Raw genomic sequence first — 27,106 nt, forward strand, 5'->3', positions numbered from 1 at the left:
GATTTTTATTAGTGCAGCAAGCCACACAGGAGACCAGCTTGTTCTGTGGATGTCGTTATTAATCTCTCCTTCACCATCATGTTCACGGCCCAGGAACGCCTCTGCCACCCTCACACACACACACACACACACACACACGCACACACACACTCCACAGTCTACAATGGGACACATGTTGTCAATGCAGGAGATGCATTAACACTTTTTCCACTGTCCCAAGTGTTGGATTGGGTTTGAATGTGGGACCAGTGGATCGATAAGTTATTCTGGCCAGTCGAGGTGTACGTGCATGTGTCGTGAGGTGCAGTGTGTGTGTGTGTGTGTGCGCGTGTGTGTTGGAGGGAAAAAGGTCCCCTTGTCAAAAAAGTTCTGTCTCTTCTGCATTCCCAGTCGTGTTAATTTTCAGGCTAAGAAGAAAAAGACATCTCATGCCTTTGCAGAGTCACTGCTGGTAATTACCTTGAGTGAAATATAAAGGTAAACATTATCTTTTTTTGTTTAACTTTAAAAGAGAACAATGTCCTTTCCAGAGTAATGTTGAAACACTGAGCCCAGATCCAATTCAAATATCTTTTCTTCTACAAAATTATTCTGCGATAAATGAAAGTCGCATCGGAAATCATTCAAATTTCTAAATGGTGACTCTGCTAGCTGTGATACAAAGTATCACAGATTATTGTTATTGTTAACAGAGAGATTGTGCTCAGTCAACCAATCTTCAAGTTTTGTCCAACAAAAAAGAAAAGGGCGGAAGGATGGTCAATGCTAATTTCAGAAGACCCTCTAAGCCCACGGGGAGGTCTTACAGGGCCTGTATGCCGTATGTGCGATTGGCCCCTTGAAGAGCGACGGTAGCCCTGTTAGGCCACAGGGAAGGGATAAGGGCAACCTCAGAGAAAGTGCTCCAGAGGACAAATGAGCAGAGCCTCAGCAGGCTCATTCGACCACCGAAGAAGAGGAACAAGGCAAAACTGATGAATCAGTGCTGGTTATCGATTATCAAAATCTGCATGCCTCTAATACCTGAGAGGAAACAACACTGTCCAGACCAGCAGAAGAAGAAGAACTCCTCCTCCTCCTCTTACCACAAGTCTCCCTTCAGCAGAGATACCATCAGACTTTACGTGAACTGTACCTGCGCCCAGAGGTACAACGCCAAACTTCTGGCTTCTGTCTCCCGTCTGAAAAGGTACAATCAGCGTTCATTCCCGGGTCAAAAGACTCTGCAGCAGTCACAGGTGTTTATCAGCTCCAGAGGCTCCAGATCCAATCATCAGTGATGGGAACATGACACCCAAGTGGACACGCTAATTTTCCACCCTCTTCTGGTGTGATGCTGAAGTTCTGGATGTTGCAACATCAATACTCTCCATTCAAGCTGCATTGGAACGCTGTTCAGTCGACTCTGATTTTTAAGGAGAGACTGAGCTAAAGGATATTAAAAAGGTAACCTCCGTAAAACCTCCATGTCAGCATGTGTTCGATCAGATTAGGTGCTACTTAATTCTACTGTTCCCTTGTTGTCCTGTCCCTTCTTGACATTGAATGTGACACAACAGGGAAAAAAAAACCCTGGCGAAAGGCAAACATGTCTACTGGCTGTGGCGAAAGGGTCACTAGTCTATTTTAGTGGGTTTATCTGCATTTGAAAATCCTGCATGTGCATGTAAAGTGGTTTCAGACTAAATCCTCTTGACCTGACACCATTTGGGTCCCAGAAAAGAGCTGTAAACACAGCTTCTAAAAGAATAACGCTGATCTGTAGTCTAGAGACCATGTTGTAGTCGGTATCCAGCGCACAGATTTCAGGCCACAGCTGAAAAGATCATTTTGTCTGAAATTCTCAGAGCAGAACTACTGCTCCTCGTGGATTCATCTTGGGGTTTAGCAGGCTTAGTGGCCCAGTCAACCAGCAGTTCTGTCTCTTATCAGACTCTTTAATCAGGATCTGCCAAAGTTATTACACTATAGTCATCACATTACTGAGCATCATCCCCATCAGGATTCTTCTGTGGTGCCCTTGAGCAAAGTGCTGAGGGCACATACCACACAGTGTCTCCCTCCCACAGGCTAACTCTGGGTGATGGCAAGAAAAGAGCATCGTGTGCAATTTACTTTTTCCAGGATAAATTAAATTTGCATTTTAACAAACCAAACAAGCTTTACAAGAAGGAACGCGTCCTCCCGGCTCCTCCCTGAGTTCTCACCCCGCCAACCAAAACAAATTAACACCATTTCTCAAAAAAGTGCACCGTCACATCTTTAGATCCATGAGGCCAAGCATGGGAGCAGCGGGGGCTGATTGGAGGGTGTGTGGAGGTGCAGTAATTCAAAATCCCGCCGCAATTAACTTTGGTTAAATCTCCAGCAAGGCGTGGCAGCGCTCCAGACTGGACGGCAGGTGCGGCCATCTTGATTATTTAACAGGATGATGTGAGAGCGGTATTGTTTTATGACTTCCATTAACGGCTGACTGTTACCTCTGATCAGAGTGGAATGGATCTCCAGAGAAAGCCCACCCTCCGTCTGTGAGAACATGAGTGCCAGCTGGAAAAATACGACCGAGTGCCGGGTCTCACTGTGGAATGACCCAGCTGAGCGAAGGAACCGCCTCGACAGCAATTACTTGTCGTGCCACGATGCTTGACTTCCCCGTAGTTTCTTGCTAAAGTTTGCAGTGCAGTAAACAAGCCTGCTGTAAGGGTATGGTTTCAAACTAAGATTTCATTTTCACCCCACCCCCAAAACAGACACATCTACCCTTCCAGGATGATAGAATTTAAACTGATTATGGACCAATAGCCAAGCGAGTGGGTGAGTGAGGACACGTCAGTGTTCCTGTTAGCAGATTTTGCTTTGAAGTGTTGACAGCTTCATATGAGATCTTGCTCCAAATCGAGCTCCCTTCATCAATGTGACTCCCACTCTGAGGAAATGGAAAAGTGCTTGACTTTTAAAAATATGATGGGTAAAATGTCTAAAAAAGGACTAGAGCTTTGTTACATGTGTTGTCGTACACTGGAATTGTGTACATGTGTTTTATTTTGTCATCAGTCAGAGAGTGAGGGAGGAAGCCAGCAAACAAGACTAAAACGTGACCTCGTCTTTCAGCGTTTCTGCCCGAGTCACTTCAGAAACATAAGATGCTGCTCCTGCCGTACTGAGTGTGGCGCGTTTCGTTTGCAGATGGTGTGGGAGAACGGCTGCGTGGTTGTTGTCATGCTGACGCCTCTCGTCGAGAGCGGGGTGAAGCAGTGCTACCACTACTGGCCCGACGAGGGTTCCAACCTGTATCACATCTACGAGGTAAAACGGTTAACGCCGTCTCTAACGCATGGCAGTTCAGAGGTACTCGTCACATTTTCCAGGCCAACATGTTTTCTCTAATTATCGTGTAAGCTTGAAAAGAGTTTCTCGAAATATAAGATAATTTATCCCAAAAGATTGTCATGGCTTAGTAAAGCATGTGGTGTTAGCATAAGTTATGTTCCAAGCCTTCATTGATTTTTGAGTCTTGTGCACGTCCTTTGCGTATGGATGTGTGCTCATTGTTGGATTGTGTTTCCTTGCAGGTGAACCTGGTATCCGAGCACATCTGGTGCGACGACTTCCTGGTTCGTAGCTTCTACCTTAAGAACATGCAGACCAACGAGACACGAACCGTCACTCAGTTCCACTTCCTGACCTGGCTCAACCAGAACGTGCCAGAGACCAGCCGGACGCTCCTCGACTTCCGCAGGTATAGAGAAATACTTTTTTTTTTAAAAAAGGACTTTTTAAAAGAGTTTAAGAGTTTTTTAGACCTCCTGCTTTTCATGCAGTTACTTCATATCACTGAGCTGTTTTAGAGGAGAGTTCTATTCCCCCCTTGTGCTGTTGTCCTGGTCAATGATGCACTCCAAACCAAAGCTGCACCAAGAAACCGAGCAACACTGTGATCCCTCACCGGCTTCCCACTGCAGATTATTTGGTCACAGTGCACAAACAGACCTGGCTTTTGAACCGGGGCGTCTATACTGTGGGCGAGTGTGTGCGACTGGGTAGATCTCCTTCAGGCATCCACATCGAGTTCACAACATATTTTTTTCTGTACAGGACAGGAAATGAAGACTTTTTTAGTGTTTCTTTAAAGAATTCTCTTTCAAGTACATGAAGTACGAAAGGCTGCTTTCAATGTTGATAGTGAAAGCAGTGGGGTTTAAGAGGGCGTTAAAGAAGCTTCTTTTTGAAAGAAAAAAACACTCTTTTATAGCAGGATTTTTGAGAATTTAAGAAGAACTTAAGAAGACCGGTTACCTCACTTTCTCTTTGCTTTGGTTGAACAAAACCAGCCTGTATTTGTAAAGACGTCCACTTGCAGATAGACATAAGAAGGACTGTGGTGTATTCGCTGCAAGTGTACGTTTCTGTCCAAAGTGATGAAATGATTTGCACTCACGTTGTTCTTTATGTGCAAGCTAACTTACACAAAATAGAAGTCTTGCCAATCTTGTATCTGTATGACCCGTGATTACTGTTGTCACATTCAGGCACACAGCAGCTTTTCTGGTGGTTTTTGTCGGACTCCGTACTGTGGTTCTTTGAGTTTCTTCTGTGTATTCACTCCTCATCTAGCTAGAAGTCCATGCACGATCTCCTAGGGTTGCCAGTCTGTAAAAGTCACAAAGTGAAATAGAAGAACAAAAAGCACAAAAGTGGGCACCAGAAGTGTCAATTCTGACATAACACAAGTCCTGAAATGCCCCATCACCAGTCATCTAAGTGATCCAAAATTTTTCTTTTGCCTTCTTAACGTACTGCAGTTGAAAGGCTGGAAAGGTCGCTCAGTGTAGTGTAGGAGGTGGGATGGTTGTGGTTATGGTTCTTTTTGGCTTCTTTTTGACATTTTTCTTTTTCTTCAAAACAAAATGAAAGTGAAGGTCCTGGAGTTGTTTGTCAGCCTCCCGTCCCCTGAGCCACAGAGACTTTGAATGGCTTTTTGTGGCTCGCTCACGGCATAATAACTTTAAACCTCTCACTTCTCCAGGAGTTTTGACTCGTGACCCTGAGATGCGGGCAGAGAAATATCTTTATGTCCTCAAACATCCTGGGCATTTTCCACTCGATAACAGTGTAATTCAGGATGCGTTGAGGAAACTCTGCCAGAGTGATCCTTTATCTCCGGCGCCTTTATAGCTGCTCCCTTCCCTCCACCCCTCCGACCTCTTTTAAACTGATATACTGTATTGCCTATTTGGTGAGAGCCGCCGCGACCCCTTTTCCCTGATTCACTGTGGATTTTCTCAAGTGATAGACCCCAACTCTGTCATATATATATATATATATATATATATATATGTATGTGTGAGTGTGTGTGTGTGTGTGTGTATAGGCCCGGTGTGGCCGTGCTGCTGGCGCGCATCAATTAGGTGAGATATCAAGAGTGAGGGTTTGTGGTCACAGCGATTATAAAAAGGTCTGGTGGGCGTCACCACCCACCATCAGTTAGGAAATATTGCCTTTACTCACAGGGCGTTGGGGTCAGAAGACAATGAAGAAAGCGCCGAGGGAGATATTTTTCACTTTTATTACTGGGGATTTGGTACTTTCACAATAACAACCTCCATCCCAGCCCCCTCTTTTCATTTTTCTTTTTTTTTTGTTGTTGTTTATGACGTTTCGTTTATTTTGCACCTCGATGGTGTGAGGGTGCTGGCTGACCTCTCCTCCTTTTATGCTCTGGGTGGCATGTTTTGTTTTGTTTTTAACCTGACTCACAACCGACTGACTGAGCCGAACCATCGCTTACAAATCCTCTCTGTCCTTCTTCCCCCTGTTTTACCAGCTAACTAGCGGTTGCCAGTGTCATTTTTGTGATGTTGCAGCTAGTAATATAAGCCCAGTTGCATAGTCACAAAAGTGATCATTGGAGACTGTGACTCTGCAACCAAGGGGCCTCACGGACCCCCCCTTCTTACCCTTCTTTTACTCCCCTTCTTCCCTCTCCTCTTTCTCTCCCCTCCGTGCCCAGTGACCTGAGATGACCTCTTGCCTTTTTGCTTGCTCATGTTTTGCTTGACTTCCTCCCGCCTCCTCCGGCCTCTCTCTCTCTCTCTCTCTCTCTCCCCACGCCTCCTTCCTTTCTTGGACGTTTCAGTTCGTCTCCGTCTCTCAGCCTCGATCTGTCTCTCCCTCTCTTCCGTCTCTCTCGTCTCTTCATGAGGATACATTCGCACTCGCGCTTATTGTATCAGATGGCGTCGCTTGACCGCATCTGTGACGAGTTGCATGAGATGTATGATGTGTGCTGCAGGTTCGGAAGGTGAACGAGGGGCCTTTATGAGCCCTAATCAAGCCCGTTTTTGCACATGTAAATATATGTAAATGAGTTTAGAAGAGAGAAGGTGGAGATCAGGGGCCCATTTCACAAAGGCGTGGGCGAGTGCTGCTCACATGCAGATTGCGAATGGTGGCAGCGTCACCTGCCGTGAATGACTGTGTTTTCCAGGCAGACACGCCCGTCACTCGTTAACGGTCCAAGTGAAACACGTCAACGCCGTCAGGACAGAATCTCCTGTTGCGTCTTGCAGTGAAACGCTCCTCTCAGTGTGGACCGAGGTCTTAATACGACAACAGAAGTGTCAGTGTGGAGCCACGTTGTTTTCCACAGCGTTTCCACAGCGAGCCAGCTTAGCGTGGACTCAGCCAGAGTCTGTCATTTCTCTCTCCATTAGTTGTCTTTCCTTCTCTGAATCTTTTAATCTGTCTCTGTCTTTATCGTCTCCATCTCCCTCTATGACAGTCTTCAGTCTCTCTTATGGTTACAGTCTCTCTTTTGAATCCGGCACCCCTCCATACACCCCCACCCCAATCCCAACCCCGCCTGTTGCTGATTCTTGTCTCTGTTTCCATGGTAACATCACTTTTAATTGTCTGCAGTGAGGCTCCGACTTTTCCGTTTTGTTGGATTGGGGTTTTTCTTTTTAGTCAAAAAGACTTCCTTTCCTCAGTTATTGTGATGTGATTCCTGTGTGTGTTCTGTGTTATGTCTTGGCCTGAGGAAATTCTCTCTAAGTCTACTCCCAAAGATTTTGTCAATTTCGTGGTTTTTCTTAGAAAGTCCAGCAAACATGGTTGAACGTTTGGTTTCAGTTTTACACACAGACAGAATAATAAGTGAATGAAGCTTTCGAGTGAGTGAGTTTGTCCAGTTGTCCTCAAGTTGTCCTGAGGATTTTCTCGTGGGCCCAACTTGCCCCCAAATATCACCGAACTCCATCGGTTTTTTGAGGTGTTCTGCCGACTAAAAATCAAAGTCGAGGAGATTGAAAACCACCTTAGCAGAGGTGAAAGATTTACAGTCTCTGAAGTTTGAATAAAATAAGGCCTAGTTTTGAAAAGTTTGAGAACATTTTAAATAAGGTCTTTTAAAATAACATCTGTTTACAATGAGGACTGGAGGAGGTTTCAGGCACCCAAAGGTCATGAAATTCACTCTAAACATATCTGACTATGGAACCTGCCAGCTCAAGTAGTGAAAAAGTGAAGCATCAGCACCGCAGGTCTGAGGTTTCTTTCCTGGCCTGAGCGATGCATTATGGATTCAGCACAAACCACACAGCGTACCTTCATAGAGCCTGTTTGTGCTGAATATTGTTATTTAGAGTTATCACCATGAAATGGAATCAGAGATGATCTCCAGCTGCGATCAAACTCACGGCTCTCTGCTGCTTTGCTCGGATAGAAGCTGGATGTTTGTGATTCGCGGGCTGCTGTGCATTCTGATGAGCAAAGTGTGCAATTTTTAACAGAATTTTTTCAAAAAGTACGTGCCGTTTCCAACACACGCCTTGAGGCAGCTCTCGACTTTTTTGTGCAAAAGCAGCAACGAACGTGAATGCAGATTTATCTAAATGTATAGTTGAAAAGTACCTCACTGCTGGAAATTCAAACAATTTCTTAAAACTGGTTTTGGCCCGTCCATTTTCAAACAGGCACAAAATGGCGTCCTTTTCGTGTCTCCGTTGCAGCTGAACAGCACATTAAAACATATTTGCGCAGAGAGGAGCGTCTCTCTCTTGATACAACTTTTATACTCTTGGTGTGCATGAAAGTACGAAGAGTATAAAAGTACGATCTGTACAGTTTGGACAACAGCTGAAGAGTCGGAAGATGAGGCAGAGTGGCAGAGCTGAGGAACTTTTCTGCCTGTCTGTTCCTTCTAGAAATCTGAATGGACGGTGCTGTGCATGCTGTTCTTCAAGGTTATTATTTCTAAAAGCCCAGGGACACAATGTACTGACTGTGTGTGTGTGTGTGTGTGTATGTGTGTGTGTGCACGCTGTGATGTTAACACTGAACCTGTTTTTCTGTTCTGTTTTTTTACAGGAAAGTTAACAAGTGCTACCGGGGACGCTCGTGTCCTATCATAGTCCACTGCAGGCAAGTACAATAATGACTAAAGCTGACCTGTATTCTCTTTTGCATTTGTGTGAAGGCTTCTCGCTCTCATTCAGGGCTGTTCTGGCTGAGATGTGATTGTCTTTAATGAGCAAACAAGCACACGAGCAGACCTCTCACTGATTGCTTATTTGCTCAGATGATCTGAAGCTGAACTCGGCCAGGGGGGCCTTTGCGGTTTCTGTTACCATTTAATTTATCTCCAGCGCCCGTGTCACGTGTCAGCACGGCGCAGGGCGACAAACATTTAAAACGAGAAAATTAATTAGCCAAAAAGTTGTAATTTAGTCGAACAAACTGTCCACAGAGGAGGACAACTTTTAATCGGAGGCACTTGAAAGTTTGCGGCGTGTCGGTCGGAGTCGATGGGTGAGAGGCGGGCGGGGTGGGGGGACACGGGAGGGTTACAGCTGTTGTGTTTGTCTGTCACATCTGCATAGCCCCTCCACCTGAGGAAACAGCTCAGACCAGCGAGACGTAATTAAATCTGTATTTGACAGAAAATCCTGCCACCCTGCAATGATTGGATTAGAGATAAATAAACTAAAAAGTTCCACAACAGACAGCCATAGTATCTGTCCGCTCGCTCCCCCGCCAAGTGATCTATTACGTAATATGGTGTAATGGCTCCTTCCGGGATGATGAAGCTGTACATCTCTGGACTAAATTGGTGGAGTATGAAAGCTGCCTTTATAGAGCAGCAGGGTCATCCTCAAGTTCCTCCAAATATGATGTTTAGAAACACAGTGAAACCTCCAGCTGTTGGTTTCTTTTCTTACTGCACTCACTGGTTTCAAAAAGAATTCTGATTGCATGTAAGCATATGAGAAAATGAGCCAACTTCTCACTTGATTTACGACCTCAGTGAACAGTTTCCTCAGGAGTTTATGGTCTCAGTCGTTAGTTTCAAGTCTTCCCCAATAGAGCACGATGTTCATTTAGTAAATTATGGTTCCATTTAGAGTGAAGTAGACCATAAAGCACCATAAATTGTAGCTGTTTGTTTGTATCAAGTTTATTGACAAATTGCTGCAAATACGTGCGACGTGATAGAAATAGCATATGTAGGCTTCACTTTCATTTATTTTGTGTGACTGGCAAAAGTGTCTAACACGCCAGGGAATAGTAATGCACGAACACCCCAAGCTGGAAACGGGTCAGGTCTTTCTCACTCTTCCCTGGAGCTGTGATGGCAGTCAAATTAGTGTGCAGGGCCTTCCAATTCATATGGTTTCCAAAAAGACAAAATGTGGTTTCTCTGCTGGACGTCTTTCAGGTAATAAACAGCAGCGAACCCACCGAGGCACTGCACCACTTTGTCTCAAGAGGCGTCCAAAACTCTGTCGTGCTCAGGTGCTTTTAAAGGCCTTTGCTGCGTTTTTCCCGTCAGGCCTCGTGGCTTCTCTTATGGCAGGCGTTAATGTCAGGCGCCAGGCCTCGAGCTGAGAACCGCATTCTCACTTGTGACCTCAAGTACAGGACAAATCGGAGCTCGTTCCCGAACTCAAGCGGCCAATCACGTGTTAGGATGTGGTGATGAAAGGACTGAGACGCATTCATTCTGCAGACTTTTACTCGGCGCTTTCAGGCGAGTTTGTCAAACCCAACTGTGCGCGGCCATTTGTCAGCCTAATGCATACAGAGAGCAGAGTGAAGCAATCAGGGTGAGAAGTGAGAACAGAAGAGTGCAGATGCAGAAATTCAATAATCACACAGCATTCAGAGAGCTTCTCTGTCTCGCTGAATTTCTGCTCCTCTGGATTTCTGTCTTTTTCAGTTCTTTCTTCCTCTTTCTCTTCCCTCCCTCCCTCTCTGTGGCCCTCTTTCCCCCCGTCGCTCATTTTAAAAAGAGTGAGAGAAGGCAGCAGACATCTTGACGTGTTTACTCACAGCCCTCAGGCTTCTGCCGACACACACACACACACACACACACACACACACACACATCACATATCTTTGATCGCCTTGTAATGATCCTGGCAAGGTGCAGCGATACGACAGATCTAATCACGCTGTAATAACCTGTACGAGACACACACACACACACACACACACACACACACACACACACACACACAGAATGATGCTGTGGTGGTCGTGCTCAATTACTGCCACCGGGAACATACGTCTGTGTGTGTGTGTGTGTGTGTGTGTGTGTGGGCATGTAGAAAATAACCAACGACCCAATGAAAATGAAATATTCAGGAAGGATGGACACATGCCAGCACACACACACCCACACACATACACACACACTCGAGTCTGCTGGATTACACACCAGCCCATGAAATAGACCGGTGTGTGTGTGTGTGTGTGTGTGTGTGTGTGTGTGTGTGTGTGTGTGTGTGTATGGGGGGGTGGGGGGGCAGACATCAATTTTCAACACTCGAAATAAATCTGGGTCCCTCCACACACATCACAGGGTCCAATTTTCTTTCGTGTTCAGTTTGCTGCGTCGTTTTTTTTGATACGCTTTTATTTTCCAGAACAGAAAAACATGCGTTTACGTCCGCGGCAGACAAACACGGTGGCTTTGCCGTTTTGTTAAACAGGTTTATACGTTGATGCTTTTTAATTCCTGACCAAAATAAAACCCGCTTCTGCCTTTCTGTTCCATAATTATACGCCTTTGAAGTTGTTTATCCCCTTGAAATGGCATTAGAAGACTCATAAACCTCGACGTGTTAAATCTCTCTGACTGCACACCTGCCGAACACCAGAGTCGGGATACAACAACAGCCAACGGTAACGTGAATGTGGTCGAAGGTGAATAAGTTGTGTGTTGTTTACGTAGTGTAACTTTAAGGTGCAGCAGCTGTGGGACCTGCTGAGCAAGCAAGCAAGCAATTCGCAGAAAGAAGTCCCGTTCATCCCGTCTCGCCAGCAGAAATGTTTAATGTGAATCATGATGACGATCTTGTGGAGCCTGCAGACGTTACGTTGATACCGACGCTGTTGAACGCAGCTCCAGCCGTCGAGTCTTTAAATCGATAAAGTCACATGAAAAATAACATTTTGCGTCAAACTGTTTAGTCGCTAAGTGAGCAGCCGAGTCACATGCAGCTCACTGAATCACCCCACGTCAGGGTCTGCTTCACTGGAACAAACTGCACTGACTTACTGCGTCGTCAGTCTAATCCGAGTGACAACAAACACTTTACAAATACTTTACGAAAAATGTATCTCGGAGAACTTTAAATTTTACAGGTTTACAAAAGACAGCTTTGCCTGCAGGCTGCATCAGAGCACACTTCCCAGGTCACGACGTGATCTCCATCATGAAACCAAACAGCGAAAAGCAGCTGCGGTCTTTCACTTTAGCTTCTTCCGGTTTTACGCCACAGAATGTCGACATGCTTGGATGCAGTGGATGAAGTATCGCGCGTATCGGGTTTTATTAGCACGACCTGAAAGAAACTGACGAGTAATGATGACGTAAAATGACATTAATAAACGTTTAACCAACCCTTGTCTCTCTCTCTCTCTCTCTCTCTCTCTCTCTCTCTCCACCTGCCTGGTTCTGTGTGTTGGTCTCTCGCCCACTCGTGCAGCGACGGTGCAGGGAGAACTGGGACCTACATCCTGATCGACATGGTCCTCAACAAGATGGCTAAAGGTGGGTGCCGCCGCTGTCCGTCCTCGTTGCGGAGAGGCGTTACCATGGCAACGTGCCCTCAGTCTCTCAGTCAAAAACACTGCTGTTAAAATACAACGTTATCAATGTTGTTTTTAATTGCATTAAATAAAAGGATATTTAATTGGATAATTACAGTAATTGGTACCTGAAAATAATATTTTCTATTAACTGTTGATACAAACAAAACTGGTTGTATTTATTGGTTGGTGCTGACTTAATATCTGTTTCATTATCTCGGTCGGTGCGATGCTGCATTGGCACCACACTGCAGGGTTTATCTCTCCTGTCACGACAATGAAACACACTTAAAGTGTAAAAACCCCCAAAATAAGACAGGTGACTTCCAAAATATAACGATGGGAGAAAGATGAAGGAAGGAGAGGATAAGAGGTGGCAGTCGACTGACTGTTGGAAGCCCACTGTGAGTGCAGGATGATTACTATCATCAGAGCCTGATATAATAAACACAGTGCAGTAATTATATTGGAGCCTGAATATTACATGTGGCAGTTGGTGACGTTTAGTTTCATGAAGTTCTGGCTGATTTTATTCAATTATGTACACATAAAGCATTGAGTTTGCTCGTTATTGTGTGTGTGTGTGTGTGTGTGTGTGTGTGTGTGTGTGTGTGTGTGTGTGTGTGAAGTGTCCCACGGTGCTGCTGCTGCTGTAGCAGAACGAGCTCCTGGGTCTTTAATTCCAGATCAAAGGGTCAGTCGGGCATCAGGGGCCTTTCCCCAGCCTGTCACACTGTGACCGGGGGCCCCAGGGCCCCTCCTCAGCACCAAGAGGCCTGGGAGAAAAGGGCGGGACTGGGTGGGAGCTGATGGATGCAGGATGGGGTGTGGGCGGGTGTCCTCAGTCCTTCTCCCAAAGCTGCTCTAGAAGAAAGTTTCTCAACATGATTTCGCCCTCCCAACTGAATCTTCATCATCATCATCAAACACTGGACCTTGTTGCTGTGAGCCAAACTGAGCCCAGCTGAGCCGAGCTGTGCTGCCTCATATGGTTTCACCATACGCGACAAAAACTTGCTTTTGAACAAGCCGGCTTCACTGGCTGGCAGCCCTGACAGGTAGAATGATGCAACTCCATCACCCAGCTGTCTGAAAATGGCCGCCTGCTGTTTTGATTGACTTTTAAAGCACAGCTGCTTCACTCGCTGTGCGGGGAGTTTTGTCTTGGACTTGTGTATTTATTAGAATGAGTTAGCTGTTTGGGAGCTCAAAAACACCACTGAAGGCCAGGGGCAGACGGTCACAGTGAACTAAAATTTAAACTCCCGACAAGTTTTGCTGTGAGTTTCGACAGCCCTCCATGTTTTATCCAGCTGCCTCTGAAGAGGTTCAGTGAATGTCGTTAACCCCTGACAGGAACATGTAATCCTTCAAGTTAAAATATCCCCAAAGTGGAGTTTTGAGAATCTGACGTGACAGCGATGACACCAGACGTTGACGGTGTTTCCTTTGCTGGTTTCTTCCTTTGCTTGCCTCACTGTGCTTTACAGTTGGTTTGCACTTTCATTAAAGCATTTACATGTAAAACCTCTGATCATCTTCACACTGTAGGACGATTTGCCTAAAACTAACCAATAGTAAAGTAGGAAAACGTAGCTCCAGCTCGCCCAGAAACTGCGCTAAAGTGCTGCCTGTAATCCGGTAATAATCTGATGACGTGAAGGCAGGAAGACAAGCAGCGTTTTGATAGTTTGTGCTTTTTAACGGTAAAATGACCCACTTAACTCACAATAATATTTCTACACTTTCACTTTTCAAAGGCTCAGAAGTGCTAAAAATCATAAGGTGACTGATGACTGATTCTGTTTATATTAAGCAACTAAAAACTGAATAACATCCGATCATCAAAAAGAGAAAAAGCGTTTTAATTTCCGGATAGGCCTCAACTGATCCGGTCTTTTTTGAGTTTGAAACATGTCGAATGGAAGTGTGGCTCATAAAATGTCCCCCTCGGAGAAGCTGTGTGGTTCTCCCTCGGCTACACCTCAGCTCTCAGCTCTCCACCCCCTGCACATCCGACCGTTTTGTCTGGCCTGAGAAGCTGGAGGCCCTCAGGTTTGCAGGCTCCCCCCATCCTGATCAAAGACACTTCCCAGCTCCTCCTCCTCCTCTTCCTCCCTCTCAGACACAGAATCACTCCAGCCTCCCTTGCCCTCCCTCCTCCTCCCTCCTCCTCCCTCCTCCTCTCTCCCAGTCTCTTTCTCCCGAGGAATGAATTGTGAATTGGTATTATGGTGGTGTTGCATGGTTGAGGAGGTATTGCTGTGGTTCTCACATTTTGCTTTTCCTTCGTCTTTTCCAAAGGGCTCCCTCGTTTCCCTCGCGCACACACACACACACACACACACACACACACACACACACACACACACACACACACACACACACCACCCGCCACCCTTCTCTTCATCTTAAGAATCGAAACCCATCGAGTGCTTTTCAGCATCCCTCTGATTCTTTCCCTCCCCAGTCCAGCTGGTGAGCCCGGCCCTCAGCTTCGGATTTTCGGGGCTCCTCAAGGGTCCAGCCTTTCTTTTTTTTTAATCTGCTCTCCTCCCTCTCCTCTTCTGCCCCCCGCCCCAGCTTCCCTCAGTCCTACTTCGCGACCTCTATCCTAAAGCGAGGGTCTTGCCATGGAGGGAAGTTCAAAATGAGGCCTCCATCTCCTTCAAGGGAGACGTTTGCAAAGAGGGAAAGCTCCAATAAGGCTATTCTTGTTTTGTTTTTTTTTTCTTACCGTCCAGTTTGAGGTTTATCACAATCTGCACAATAGCCTTCAGCTTGTTAAGCCCCCCCCCAACAAAAAAAACAGAAAAACTGAGGCAGTGTGTAGTGTGTTGCAGCTTCCCTGGCTGGAAGGGGGTCTATTGTGTTGTAAAATAGGGAAAAAAAGCTCACAAAACCTGTGAAACGGAATAAGAAAATGGTGTGAATGCGCTGTTCTCCCACCGTTCATTTCCCTGTGCACGCAGGCAAGAACAAGAAGCGTTATTATGTGTCACAACAAGAAGAAGGTAAAGAGAATTCTTGCGTTTTTTGTTTCCTCAGAGTTTGGATGGAGGAGGAGGAGGAGGAGGAGGAGGACAGAAAACAAATTAATTTTTTTCTTTCTCGCCTTCTCCGTGAGTTTAATTGTTGCTCCCACCTCTCGCTCTCGTTTCTCTTCAGCTGTTTCTCTGTTTCTGTGAGATGTCTTCCTTCCCCTTCAGTCTTTTCACTTCGTCTCCTTTCTGCTCCTGTTCAGCTAATGGTTGAGTAGCTGCAGCTATTAGTTATGCTCCTTTGACATTATGAGGCGACGGGAGGTCATTATAAGCTCAATGTGACTTTTAAAAGCAGGATAGAGTTCATTTGCTTGCCAGGAGATATTTGTCTTAGACAGAAATGCTGTTCACTAATGGAAAGCTACATTAATATATATATATATATATATATAGAAATATAAATATATATATATCAATTATGTAATATATTATTCTGACAAAAGTATCCCTTCACAACGTTTTTAAAAGCACCTTCAGACTCCCTTTTTTCCTTTGTTAATTCACCTACATGAATACTTCACATTAGTGTTCAGTGTTTCGGGCTTTTTGAAAGTATTTTTCTTCTTTTTGTTTCTTTTTGTTAAGTTCTTTCTCTCCTTATAGAGCCGCTTTGTTGAGGTCACGTTTATGTCATCTAAAATTAAAACAGAAAATGTTCCTCTTCTGCACAGAAACTGTATAATATCAAAGCTATTTTTTTGGCCTGTCCGCCGTGTGAAGAGTAAACTTCACTGCTAATTTTATCTTTACAAACAGACTACAACTATGAAGAAAAACACAAATGCAGCGTGAGTTAGAAACGTGAGTAAAAATCATTTTTACCTTTACAATAAGAATGTCTGCTGGTCTAATTTAAATGTGTTGGACTGAAGTCCACTTTATTGTTTCGATGTGCCGACACATAAAGCAGCTGTAATACTGACGTATCAGCACTGTCAGTCAGATACATGGAGAAACTGTGTGGCTGACAGTAAGCCAGTGGACCTGAGACTCGTGACACTTGACACCTCGAAATCAATGAAATATAAACCTGAGACTCAGCTTGGACAGATCCTCACTCAGCTGAAAGTAATAAACGATAATACACACGATCACACACTTCACATGCAGGATTAGAGTCTGTTCGTAATGTGTCACATTGTCTGGTAATCTGACCGGAGGTCATTCAGCCGATTGCTGGCAGCCGCACTGTCGTCAGCTGTGGGGCGTCCCGCCAGGCTGCCACGACGACAGGCCGACCGGCAAGTACACTGAGAGCCCAACACACACACACATAAACACACACGCACATCAGATTTTGGCAGGAGCTCACAGAGCTCTGGTGGGCAACCTTCATGAGCTCAAAGGCTACTATCAAAGAGCGACGAGGAGCTTTACGATCAGCTCGGTTTCCTTTTCGAAAAGGCCACAAACATGTGAGCCCGTGATTTCCCTCACAAAGTCCTCTCCAGCAGCTTTCTTTTCCGTCTTTATCTTTTTCTTTCATCCCGACAACAAAACACAACCACCAGGCTGTTTGTAGAGTCAGTGTGTGTGTTTGTTTGTGCAGAGAGGATGAATGTAATCGCCTTTCGCTGTTCTAAAGGGAGTTGGTATAAAACACCAGATTGACAGATGTTAGCTGGATTATCCCGCCGGCGCCCTGAACACAATCTGACGCCAGATCATATGTGTGTGTTGTCGTTTGTGTGTGTGTGACAGGTGCCAAGGAGATTGATATTGCGGCGACTCTGGAACACCTGCGGGATCAGAGGCCGGGAATGGTTCAGACCAAGGTAACACACGCACGCACGCACGCACGCACACGCACTCCTACACCTGAAAAACTGCAAACACACGATCTGTTTCAGCAGTCTAACACATAAAGACAACATCCTGCCGTGTGTGAGATCATTTCATTAACACAAGCCCATCAATCATAGACGAAAGCATCAGTCATTTTTCAAACTTCTCCCCAGAAACACACGCACGCACACCTGACCACAGTTACCAGAATACACACACCTGTGACATCAGGTAAAGATGGCCGGCACGTCTTGAATGTCAGGAATGAAGCCAAAATACCCCTGATACGAGTTCTGGTGATGTCATTTGGAGCCAGAGTGTGTGCAGTGGAGATCAGGGGGTGGAGCTGCAGTATTGAGTTTGCTTTGCACCGTGAGGAAAGTTTGTCTCCACAAAATCACAAATGTCGTCTTCTCATTCTTGAATCTGGCATTTAGTCTTTGACAGTCGCTGGGATCAAACCTTCACGCCAGAGCGCAGTCTAACGAACACTCAGTCATACCTCCATTAAAACTTTTTAAGTTTCAGGTTGGCTACCACTCTTTGGTCCCCGTGGTGAGATAGGCTGGATTTGCAGTTTCTGGGGACTCATCCCTCAGCATCAGGCGCGATCAATCGATTTGTGAAAAGTAATTGAACAGGTATTATAGTCAGGTCTGCCCAGATCACAGAGGAATATGTACAGAATTCAAATGGGTGGTGATAGTCTGTGGTAAAATCTGATCCCAGGGTGTCAGCATCAGAAGTTCTGTGGCTGCCTCAGTTTTCAAGAGTAAGCTTTGGAGTTTTATTTTTAATACTGAGTATTTTTAGTTAACGCTCAAAGTGTAACAGTTTTAAGTCATTTTAATGTGAAATTCCACATTATGAACCTGTCTAAACAAAGTGAGGATTAATTGCACAGATGCACGCTGTAAATCACACGTCTGCGCTGTGTCAAAGCTTTACCTGAAACACTCGTCACCAGACTGTACGCAGGAAGACGCCACGCCGCTGTGGAAACTTCAATTACGGCCTGATGTGTGAACATAATTAGAAAGAAAAGCAAAGGTGTGTTATCGATCGGGGCTTTATTAAACCATGTATCCTGAGCAAGCAGCTGTCACGGCGTCCTCTCTGCGTTCCTCACACATCGATTCCCCTGGTCGTCAGCAGTCCCAGCCTCAGCACTCGGGTGGCGTTTCTGATTTTTATGAGGCAAGATGTTGTTTGGGCTATTAATCAATAAAGTAAAGGTTAAGTGTGTGTGTGTGTGTGTGTGTAGGACTGCTAAACAAGACTAAACCTGACTTGTAAATATTTCACATTTCACGCATTCTCAACTGCCTCAGTGGGCTTTACAGTCTGTACAGTGTAGGACACCCTCTGACCTTTGACCCTCGATTTGAGCAGGATAAATTACCCCAATAAAAACACTTTTGACAGTGAAGAAAAGGTAGAAGGCAGAATGTGTGATGAATGTGGAGCCTTGGGAGGAGGCTTCGCCTTCATTCCACTTGAAGAAGATTCACAAAAGAATCACAATCAGAATATTTACACATTTTCACAATAAAAAGCGGTGAACGTTATGAAACATGAGTGATGATCCATAAGGCGCCTCATGGGGGCACTGATCCAGATCCAACATCTGTGTGAGTTGGAGACGTGACGGGTGACGAGTTACGTTTGACTCCAGTGGTGACTCGTCATCAGGTGTGTTTTTAACTTTCTCATTTGTTTCTTTCTTTGTGTTCCTGCAGGACCAGTTTGAGTTTGCATTGACGGCCGTTGCAGAGGAGGTGAACGCCATCCTGAAAGCTCTTCCACAGTAGGAAGGAGCACCTCCCTCTGATGGACCCCCCCCCTCCTCCCCCTCCTCCCCCTCTCTATGCCTCTGTATTTCAGTGGTCATCCCTTCTCCTCTCATTCTTCCCTACTTTCTGTCTTTTTGTCTTAGCCCTTCCTGTTTCATGTCCTCCTTGTTGTCTCAGTTTTTCCAGTCCCCCTTCTTTCAGTCCAGTTGCTATTCATTCCTTTCACCTTGTTTTGATCCCTCTTTTGCCCTGTCTTCTCCTAATGTCTCTTCCCAACTGCCCTCCTTTTACTTCTCTCACGATCTTTCTCCTCTTTCGTCTCATCTCCTCGTCTCCTTCCGTCCTCAGTAAACATTTTGTCATCAAGCTGTTGAAAGCGATCCTGTACATAGATAGACCTCCCTTCTATTGTAATGATCCATGCAGCCTGTTTTCCAAAGTGACATATAAACACGTTTTGATAGATTGATTATAAAAGTTTCTCTATGTTCTATTAAGAGTATATTTATGATAGTTTATGTTTCTAGATGAGGGATGACCTCGTCAGGGGCGTCAGTTGGGTGTCGATTTGGCACTTGGCATCACAATACATTTAAACTCAATGCTGTGTGTTTTTAAGACCTTTGGTCAGACAGCGTTCGCAGTGTGACACAACATCAGCTTGAACTCTGGGAAGCAGCAGTGGGCATTTTTCTCAACAATGAAGTGATTAAAAGAAAAAAAATAACAGATTAATCATTGAGAAGGGTCGTTACCCTACCAGGACTCATGAACAACCCTTTAAGTTCTGAGTTTTTTACATTAATTACATTAATTAGAGCAAACATTAATCTTGTTTTGACTTTGATTGTGAATCCATCATCACTATCATCACTAAAATACTTTAGTAGAAGCCCTGGATGTGATTCAAATTCCTCACGTGATGTTTCAGTTTGCCACGTTGCCATCTTATTGAGCTGATGCCACTGACGGGTGTCTTTTGAGTGTGTGTGCCATGTTGATCATCATGTCTGTATCACAAAGTCATATTGTGTCTGATTTTTAGTGCCATGCTTTCTGATATGTTATCATGCAGTACGCTGTAGTGTAACTCACCAATGCCCAGTGTTGATCAGTACAAAAGACTCGACAAACAAGCCATTTCAGATATTTTTCTCAGCAGTAAGTGATGATGAAACATCTGCAATTTTCCACCCATTTTAAGAGAAATAAAAAGGATGCTGTTACTGGATGTCAGGTGACGTAACATGGGTATGTTGTTTTTTAATGTGTAATTTTCATCACCCCTAGTAGAAGCAATATCGTGTTTCTTCAATCTGAATCTTTATCTCTTAAAGACAACCTTGTGGCTTGTCAGTGAAGTTACACTCATGTCTGCCTTAATAAACACACAGTAGATGGACGGGAAAATGTGTCCAGCCTCCTGGAAACGAGGCTAGCGTGCGGCGCTTCATTTTAAAATGGCCTTATTCCAGCGGATTAACCTGTGGATTAAATGCTTAATGAAAAATCCCTCTGATACACACTGAAGAAGTGCAGTTATCTTCTGTCCTGAAGTTTGTGAGAGTCTTTGAAGCAGTTCAACGGCGGTAATGCTGTGTACTTTGAATAATTAATCATGAATTAATCTGAACAAGAGAACACTGGAATGAGTCCATTATGAAATGGAGTGTTTCTGACTAGTACCTTTAGGATAAAAGAGGATAGTCTTGCTTCTGAACAGCAGCTCTTCTATGTAGCATTAAAGGATGATTTGTACGTGTACAGTAGCTGAAGCTGTATTGCATTGAAAACACACGTCAGCTGGTTTTCACAAAACCATCTTTTGACTAATGGGGTCGTAAATGAAAGGAGCTTGTTAAATACAAACTACTTGTGCTTTACTTTGCTTTCAACCAAATCATGTTCCTGTTTTTTTGCATTTTTGAACTAACACTGTTTTATCTTTAGTGCAGGCAGCCGTTGATTTCCGTTTGTTTCTGTCAGTGATCAGTCTGTAATTGTTACAAGACAATGGAGAGTGTAAACTGTATCTGAAACAAAAGTTCTATTCAGATTATATGTGCACGTAAACTGTTTGATTATCATATTGTATGGAAATGAATCAAAGCCAATGGCTCCCCGACGTCCATCCATAAACTGTCAGCAGTGCTTAGAACTAAACTCACTTCAAAACATCACTAGTGCTTCACGATGTGATCATCCAGACGGATTGGCAGGACAACAGTAACCATCAGGCTGAAGCAGTGCGCTTTAAAATCCCTGTTTTTAATGTGTCATTTCCCATTTTGGTTCTTGTTGGCTGAGATTACATTGAAAGCTAAGAGAAGAGTGCTCATGTTCAGCTGAAGAAAGCTGTGCTTACATTATCTAAGGATGACTTTGGAAAACCAGCTCAAAGTTTGTGTAAAATCAATTTCACCATTTTGAGCTTCAAGTTCTAGTTTAGTTTGTCCAATCTTACTTGGATCACCATTTGCATACACAATGCTACTAGTGCATGGCTATTTATTCAGCAGATTATTGTGCTGTACTTTCCTGTAGCCTCAAGTTGATCTCAGCCAAGCAAGCAAATGTTGGTTCATCTCCTCACTTTATTTAACCCTGAATTGAATTATATGAGAAGCTCCAAGGACCTTAAAAGTGCAAAAGCCAAGGATTATCATCTGTAAACAGAGCATGTCATAGTTCAAGAGTTAAAAATGGTGCAGTATCAATATGATGTAATGCAGCAGCAAGCCGGTGTCGTGCTGTTGGAATCAGCTCAATTTTTCATCACAAAACTGAAATGTGCTGCAAGAAACACTCCTTGTAACAGTTTGTTTCATGTAGAATGAGATCGTAGTTTCTCTGCCGTTTGGAACAATGCTGTCGTGTACATTATAAAAGTGTGAAACTACATTGAAAGAACAGAAGCCTTCTGATTCTACTCTGTTCTACAGTGTGAGTCAAAGCTAAGCTTGTTATAATGAGTGTTTTTTACACAGTGAGGATGCTCGGTTGGTCGTACCCCCCCAGTGCTGTTGTTTTTATCACACACTCCATCAAGAATCAGTAGATGGCCGGTCTCTTGCATTAACACTGTACATAAACAAAAAAACAAACCAAAAAAAAAAAAACAAAGATATTTTGTTCTATCGGTGTAAACAACTTGTGAATAAAGTCTCATTGTCGATGCAGTTACTGTAATGCATTCCTGAATGGTGAGTTTTGTCTCTTTTTTCTGTCTTCTGTTGTTACTAAAACTCATGCTTGCAATGTAATTGTATCATTTCTACCATCTGGGTGGGCGGTGAAACATCTGCTGTACAGAGCGCTGAACAAACCGACTGCATTTCAAACCAGATACGTGTGGTTAGGTTGTTAAGTGGTTAGACGGCGTTTGTAGCTTGTTATTCGCCATATCTCAACTTTATTCTGTGTTCATCCAGTGAAGGTTTTAAGGGAACACCTGCTCTTCTCTTTCAGCAACACGAGTTGTTCATGGGGACGAACCACCAAACACAAATGCTTCAAACATGAAACATGCCAGTTTCCTGAGTTATTTCATGTGTTTTTTATAGCCGTCCGTGAAGCTTCTTGTGTCATCTTAGAGACGAAAATGTGGGGTTGCGTAGCATAAGGAGATGGTGTGGTGATGGGTGGGTTCAGCAAGGAGACCAGCGTTCTCGTTAACTTACACGATTTTCACTTACGCCACGTACATTCCATGTTACATGATGTAAATAAACTTATATGAACTGTTTTTGTTTTTTTTTTTTGTATTTTATGCCTTAAGCTAACCAAAAATACAACCATAACTCACACAACTAAGACAACAAAGGAGACACGATGAAAGTCACTTCATTTTGTTCTTTCTTGCACATCTAAAACTTTGAAAAAAACAACATAAAATAACCTGTGAAAAGCTTAAAACGTGTGAAATGGCACAGGGAATGTGTGGCGTGCTCTTGATTTACCAACCCATGAGATCAAGTTGCCTGGAAGTCTCAGGTTTACAGTTTGGTTTGGTCCAATAGGACAAAGGTAAACACTCGTAGCTTTAAACACAGCATGGGACAGTTAAGTTTTCAATTTTCTGTGATACTGCTGTCAAATTTGAACTTGTACGAGGTAAGTGTTCCTGCTAATAAGGCCCAGTTAGAGGCGGGTTTGGGTACTGAACCCTGTGCCTTTAAAGGTGGGGCTTCTGTAACTGCCTTACAGAGAAACGTGTTAGAAAATCAAACGTGTGAGCACAAAGTAGCTGGAAAGTTCCACAGGGCTGCAGAATTCGTGCTAATTGTACGTGACATGAGCGCTATGAGCAGCCCCACCCATGGTGTCATCTGATGCGTCTTTTACTCAGCAGACATTCGACTTACAAACGTGAACATTTCAGACAGGTGGATCATCTGCGATCCTAATCACTACTTTAAACCCACGGATGACAGTCGGCTCCTCAATTTAAAAGCCTTTCTGTGGCCATAATGACATGTTTTCACACAGAGGCATGACACCAGCTCGGCATTATCATTCAACCAGCGTCTCTTCAGACGGAGCAGAGTGGATGAGCAGCTTTTTTAGAGCGCTCATTCAGGCGAAACAGCAGCTCTGTATTGATTGTGGAGAAAACGCTCTCGATGCATAAGCTGGTGTTGCTGGACAGCAGTGTTGACTTAAAGAGTAGGAAGTAGGGAAATCGATTCAGCGAGCTGCTGATGACTCATATGAGTAGATTTAGAGCGTCTCAGTGTTGTATTTTCACCCCAAGCTGCTCACAGACCGATGCTTCCATTGTTCACATTCATAGCAGCTGATTTGAGTTGAGTTTTCGGCCCTTAGATTTGGTTCTCGTGATAACAGCTACGAAGTCTACAGCTGGAAACTTCATCACTTTCCGTGAGCAGGTCGCATCCTCGAATGCCACCAAACTAGACTCCTGGCTCGAGAGATTAAAATGTTTTACCTCATAAAAGTCTCAACCCTCCGCCATTTTGTCATGAGTGTGTGATGGATACTGCACATGTGCAACTCTCACCAAAGACTGAGAGAAAAGCAAGATGCTCCTCGCTTCACTATTTCAATCATTAGTTCCGTAAAAGAAAGTGTTTGGTTCTGATTAACGGCTCTGATTAACCTTGGCTAGAACTTGCTTTAGATTCAAGTTACACACACAGACGTGTATTTTTAAAATATTTTTTGCAGGATTGTGTCAGTGCATGTTTATACTCTCACTAACTATTTGAATTGATCCAGCGGTGCTTTTTAAGAGCCTGAGAGGACATGAATCTGAATTATTTACTCACACTGTATTTTACATCTAAACAGGATACCTGAACATGCAGTTATAATGTTATTGTGGCTATCAGTCCCCACGTCTCTGCAACTGAAACGGCTAACGAGGTTCTCTGAAAGTCAGCACTCACGTCTGTGTGCACTTCACAATCATCTGCTGCTGTTTGTGAAAGCGTGAAGCTGTTTGCTGCGTCAGAGTGTCGCCGATGCTAATGGGCCATTGTTATTCTCACAGCCAGGAGAAATCAGAAAGACTTATTGCAGTGCGCACACAGATGGTTCGTTCCAAAACGAGACGTCTGCAGTTTCACAACGGCGCTTCAGATGTGTTGGATATTCTGTGACTGTTGAGTGATCAGCAGAAGAAGTTGTGCACATGGCTCATCATCTGTGAAATGTCTGGGTGAATGGCAGTCACACTCATTTTCATAACACAGTCGGCTTGATGGTTTATCTGAGGGTCTACCGGGAGGGTCCTGCACCAGCAGGCTCCTGTACTCGTCTGAAGGACACACGTGGAGGGTTCAAACATCATAAGCAGCAACCCTGATTCTAGTTTAAACCTAAATGAAACAGAGGGTGATCATTCAGTGTGATCGAAAGGCCGTTGGCGGTCAGTCTTCCACAGTGTTCCAGCAGTGCAGCTCTGTCCTTGACAAACTTGGACAAAACCACCCAACCAACATTGAGGGGTAGTTCTGCCGTGTCCAGGTATGTGTGTCTTTATGACAGCATCGTGTTGGGTCACAGTCATCATGACCAAAACGCAAAGTTTGGTTCTTTTCAACCTGTTGAGTGAGGGAAAAAAGAACTCTTTGAACGTATGAGGTCTCCAAAGGTCGTGAACAAAACAGAGATCATCACCTTGTTTAGTCTTCTTCTCGTATAGTTTCTGAAATTCATACGCTCAGCCTTGAAGTTAAAACCCCTGAACTCTGGGTTTCTGCCTGCTCTCGTGTCTAAACTGAGCAATCAGTTTAGTGTGGTGTGAAATCGTCACCATGCAGAGGTGAATGAGGGCAGTTAAAACGGCTCGAGTCCAATTTCAGGTGATATTTACATCAGTTACGATCATACAGCGTTCAGGTGTCTCCACTGCGCAGGATTTGAACGATTATCGCTTCGACCTGCATCTCAAAGAGACTTAAAGGAAATTAATGAAATGAAAAAAATAATTTCTCTAATTTAAAGCGCCTCTCAGATCTTTTCTCATCACGGCCTCATTGGATTACTAATGGCCACGGCTGCGACTCTCAGCGTGCCACTTGCTCGAATCTCCCCTGCCCGGTTCGTACGTTGTGAGGACACTTCTGGCATTTAGTTGATGATTTTCATCGGTGTCACACGTGCTGTGCCCCCAATATCTCCCGCCGTCACTCATCGTTAGCACGTTTATGAGCATGCACCCAATGGTGGCCCTCACGGGGAATTTAACCATTTGCATAGAAAAATTGCTTTCCTCCATGCGACGAGAAAAGACTGTTTTGCATAATTACAAATGATGTGCGGCTGCCGGACCGGACTGACATGAGCACGTGGGAGAATTAGGAGGAGGATGGGACTGTGATGGGTGTGATGTGTGTCGGCGGACATGAAGGACGATCACATCTGAAAATGCTTTGGCTTCAGGTCTTACGAGGTAAAGTGCTGGTTTGACAGGACTGTAATTGTTAAAAGCCTTTTGTCGGCCTTTTCTTTGTTATAAATCTAATGATAAAATCCTTACTGCTGGACGCCTGTATTTGTGGGCAGAGTAGCCGCCAGTTCCTCACGTAGCTGCTATGAGGCTTATTTTTATTCGCTTATTTTCACCTTAATATTTTAGAAATTTAAAGCTTATGTTACTTTTCTGTTCCAGCACTTTATACAGTTTAACTTTTTTGGCAATCGGCTTATTTGCTTCCTATCTGGGAGTGAGATGGTACTGATTAGCGTTGAGTATGTTCTCAGCTGAAACAAGTACCCTGTATATGTAAGGCACTTTTTACAGTATCATCTGAGTAAAATGTATCAATACACTTTATGTAGTCCATTAGAAACACTTGTTTCATTGATGGTTCTCTTACTCTTGTAATGAAAACTTCATTTAATTAAAGCGTTTGGTCTAAACCTGCTCTAACTGGAAAGTGTCATGAGATAACTTTTGTTGTGAATTGGCGCTGTATAAATATACTGAGCTGAATTGAAAAACTGTTCATCTAAAGCTCGATTCTGAGGTGTCCACACCCACCTCTGATTCAAGCACCACCTGCTTCAGGGTCAAACCCCAAACATTTTGGGTGTGGAAACTGAAACAGATAATTTAGCTGGTTGAACAGTTAACAGTACAGTACAGTACAGTTAATGGTGTACTCGCTCATCACTGCAGATCTGACAGGATATGTTTAGCCCAGCTTAGCTTAAAGAGTTCAGTGTTGACTCTCGTTTTAGATGTGGTTGGGTCTGAGATATTCTTTTCCTGGCCTGACTTACGTTTGGTCCTGTGCAGCGTCCCTGGGGTGCGTTTCTGACTTTAAGAACTGAGGTTTGAGAAACTATCCGACTTCCAGAGTCAGAGCTCAGTTTGTGGGCAGCAGGAAAATCCCACGTTCTGATTAATAACCGAGTGCAGGGTTTTAGCGCCTGAGAGCTACACGGGGCTGTAAGGTGCAGTCCTTTGATCAATGCAGCTAATCAAGCATTATCTTGTTCACTCTCTGCAGATCTCAGATTTTCACCCTGGAATTAAAAGTAGCAACCCTGTGAGTAAAAACATCCATACCGCCTCAGTGTCCGGTGGGTGCCGCGTCAACAAAAATAAGTCTTTACTCACATCCAAGAAAAGAGCCAAGACTCTGATGCCGAGTGAAACTTTGGTGCTCGGTGTGGATTCTGTTTGGTCTCCACTCAGACCTCCCGCAGGTTGGGACGTGTATTATGAAAGAGCTGACTGATACAAGTTCGGTAGTGCTAATCAGTCCCTGTGAGAGGAGTCCTCAGGACCGCCTGTCTGCGATCTGCATTCCCAAGTTTAATGATGAGTTTTAGGAACAACACGGATCAAAAAATATGCAGAAAATGCCCGGTAACCTCCTGGAGTCTGGTCCGTAACCTCCTGTGAACTGACCAATTATT

General features: G+C 44.3%; 1 protein-coding gene across 3 annotated transcripts in view; it reads left to right on the plus strand.

The window, feature by feature from the left end:
- LOC124069180 (receptor-type tyrosine-protein phosphatase N2-like) overlaps window positions 1–21,916 on the plus strand; it is a 165,516-nt gene extending 143,600 nt beyond the window's left edge. For all 3 annotated transcript variants that reach the window (XM_046408034.1, XM_046408033.1, XM_046408035.1), the window contains exons 18-23: window positions 3,187–3,306; window positions 3,573–3,739; window positions 8,368–8,421; window positions 11,991–12,055; window positions 16,839–16,912; window positions 18,662–21,916. In XM_046408034.1, coding sequence (XP_046263990.1) covers window positions 3,187–3,306; window positions 3,573–3,739; window positions 8,368–8,421; window positions 11,991–12,055; window positions 16,839–16,912; window positions 18,662–18,733 — 552 coding nt within the window. In that variant the 3' untranslated portion in view covers window positions 18,734–21,916. The remainder of the gene's footprint in view (window positions 1–3,186; window positions 3,307–3,572; window positions 3,740–8,367; window positions 8,422–11,990; window positions 12,056–16,838; window positions 16,913–18,661) is intronic.
- The last annotated feature ends 5,190 nt before the right edge of the window (window positions 21,917–27,106 follow it).

This window comes from Scatophagus argus, chromosome 13, assembly GCF_020382885.2.
Source record: "Scatophagus argus isolate fScaArg1 chromosome 13, fScaArg1.pri, whole genome shotgun sequence".
Classification (NCBI taxonomy): Eukaryota; Metazoa; Chordata; class Actinopteri; family Scatophagidae; genus Scatophagus; species Scatophagus argus.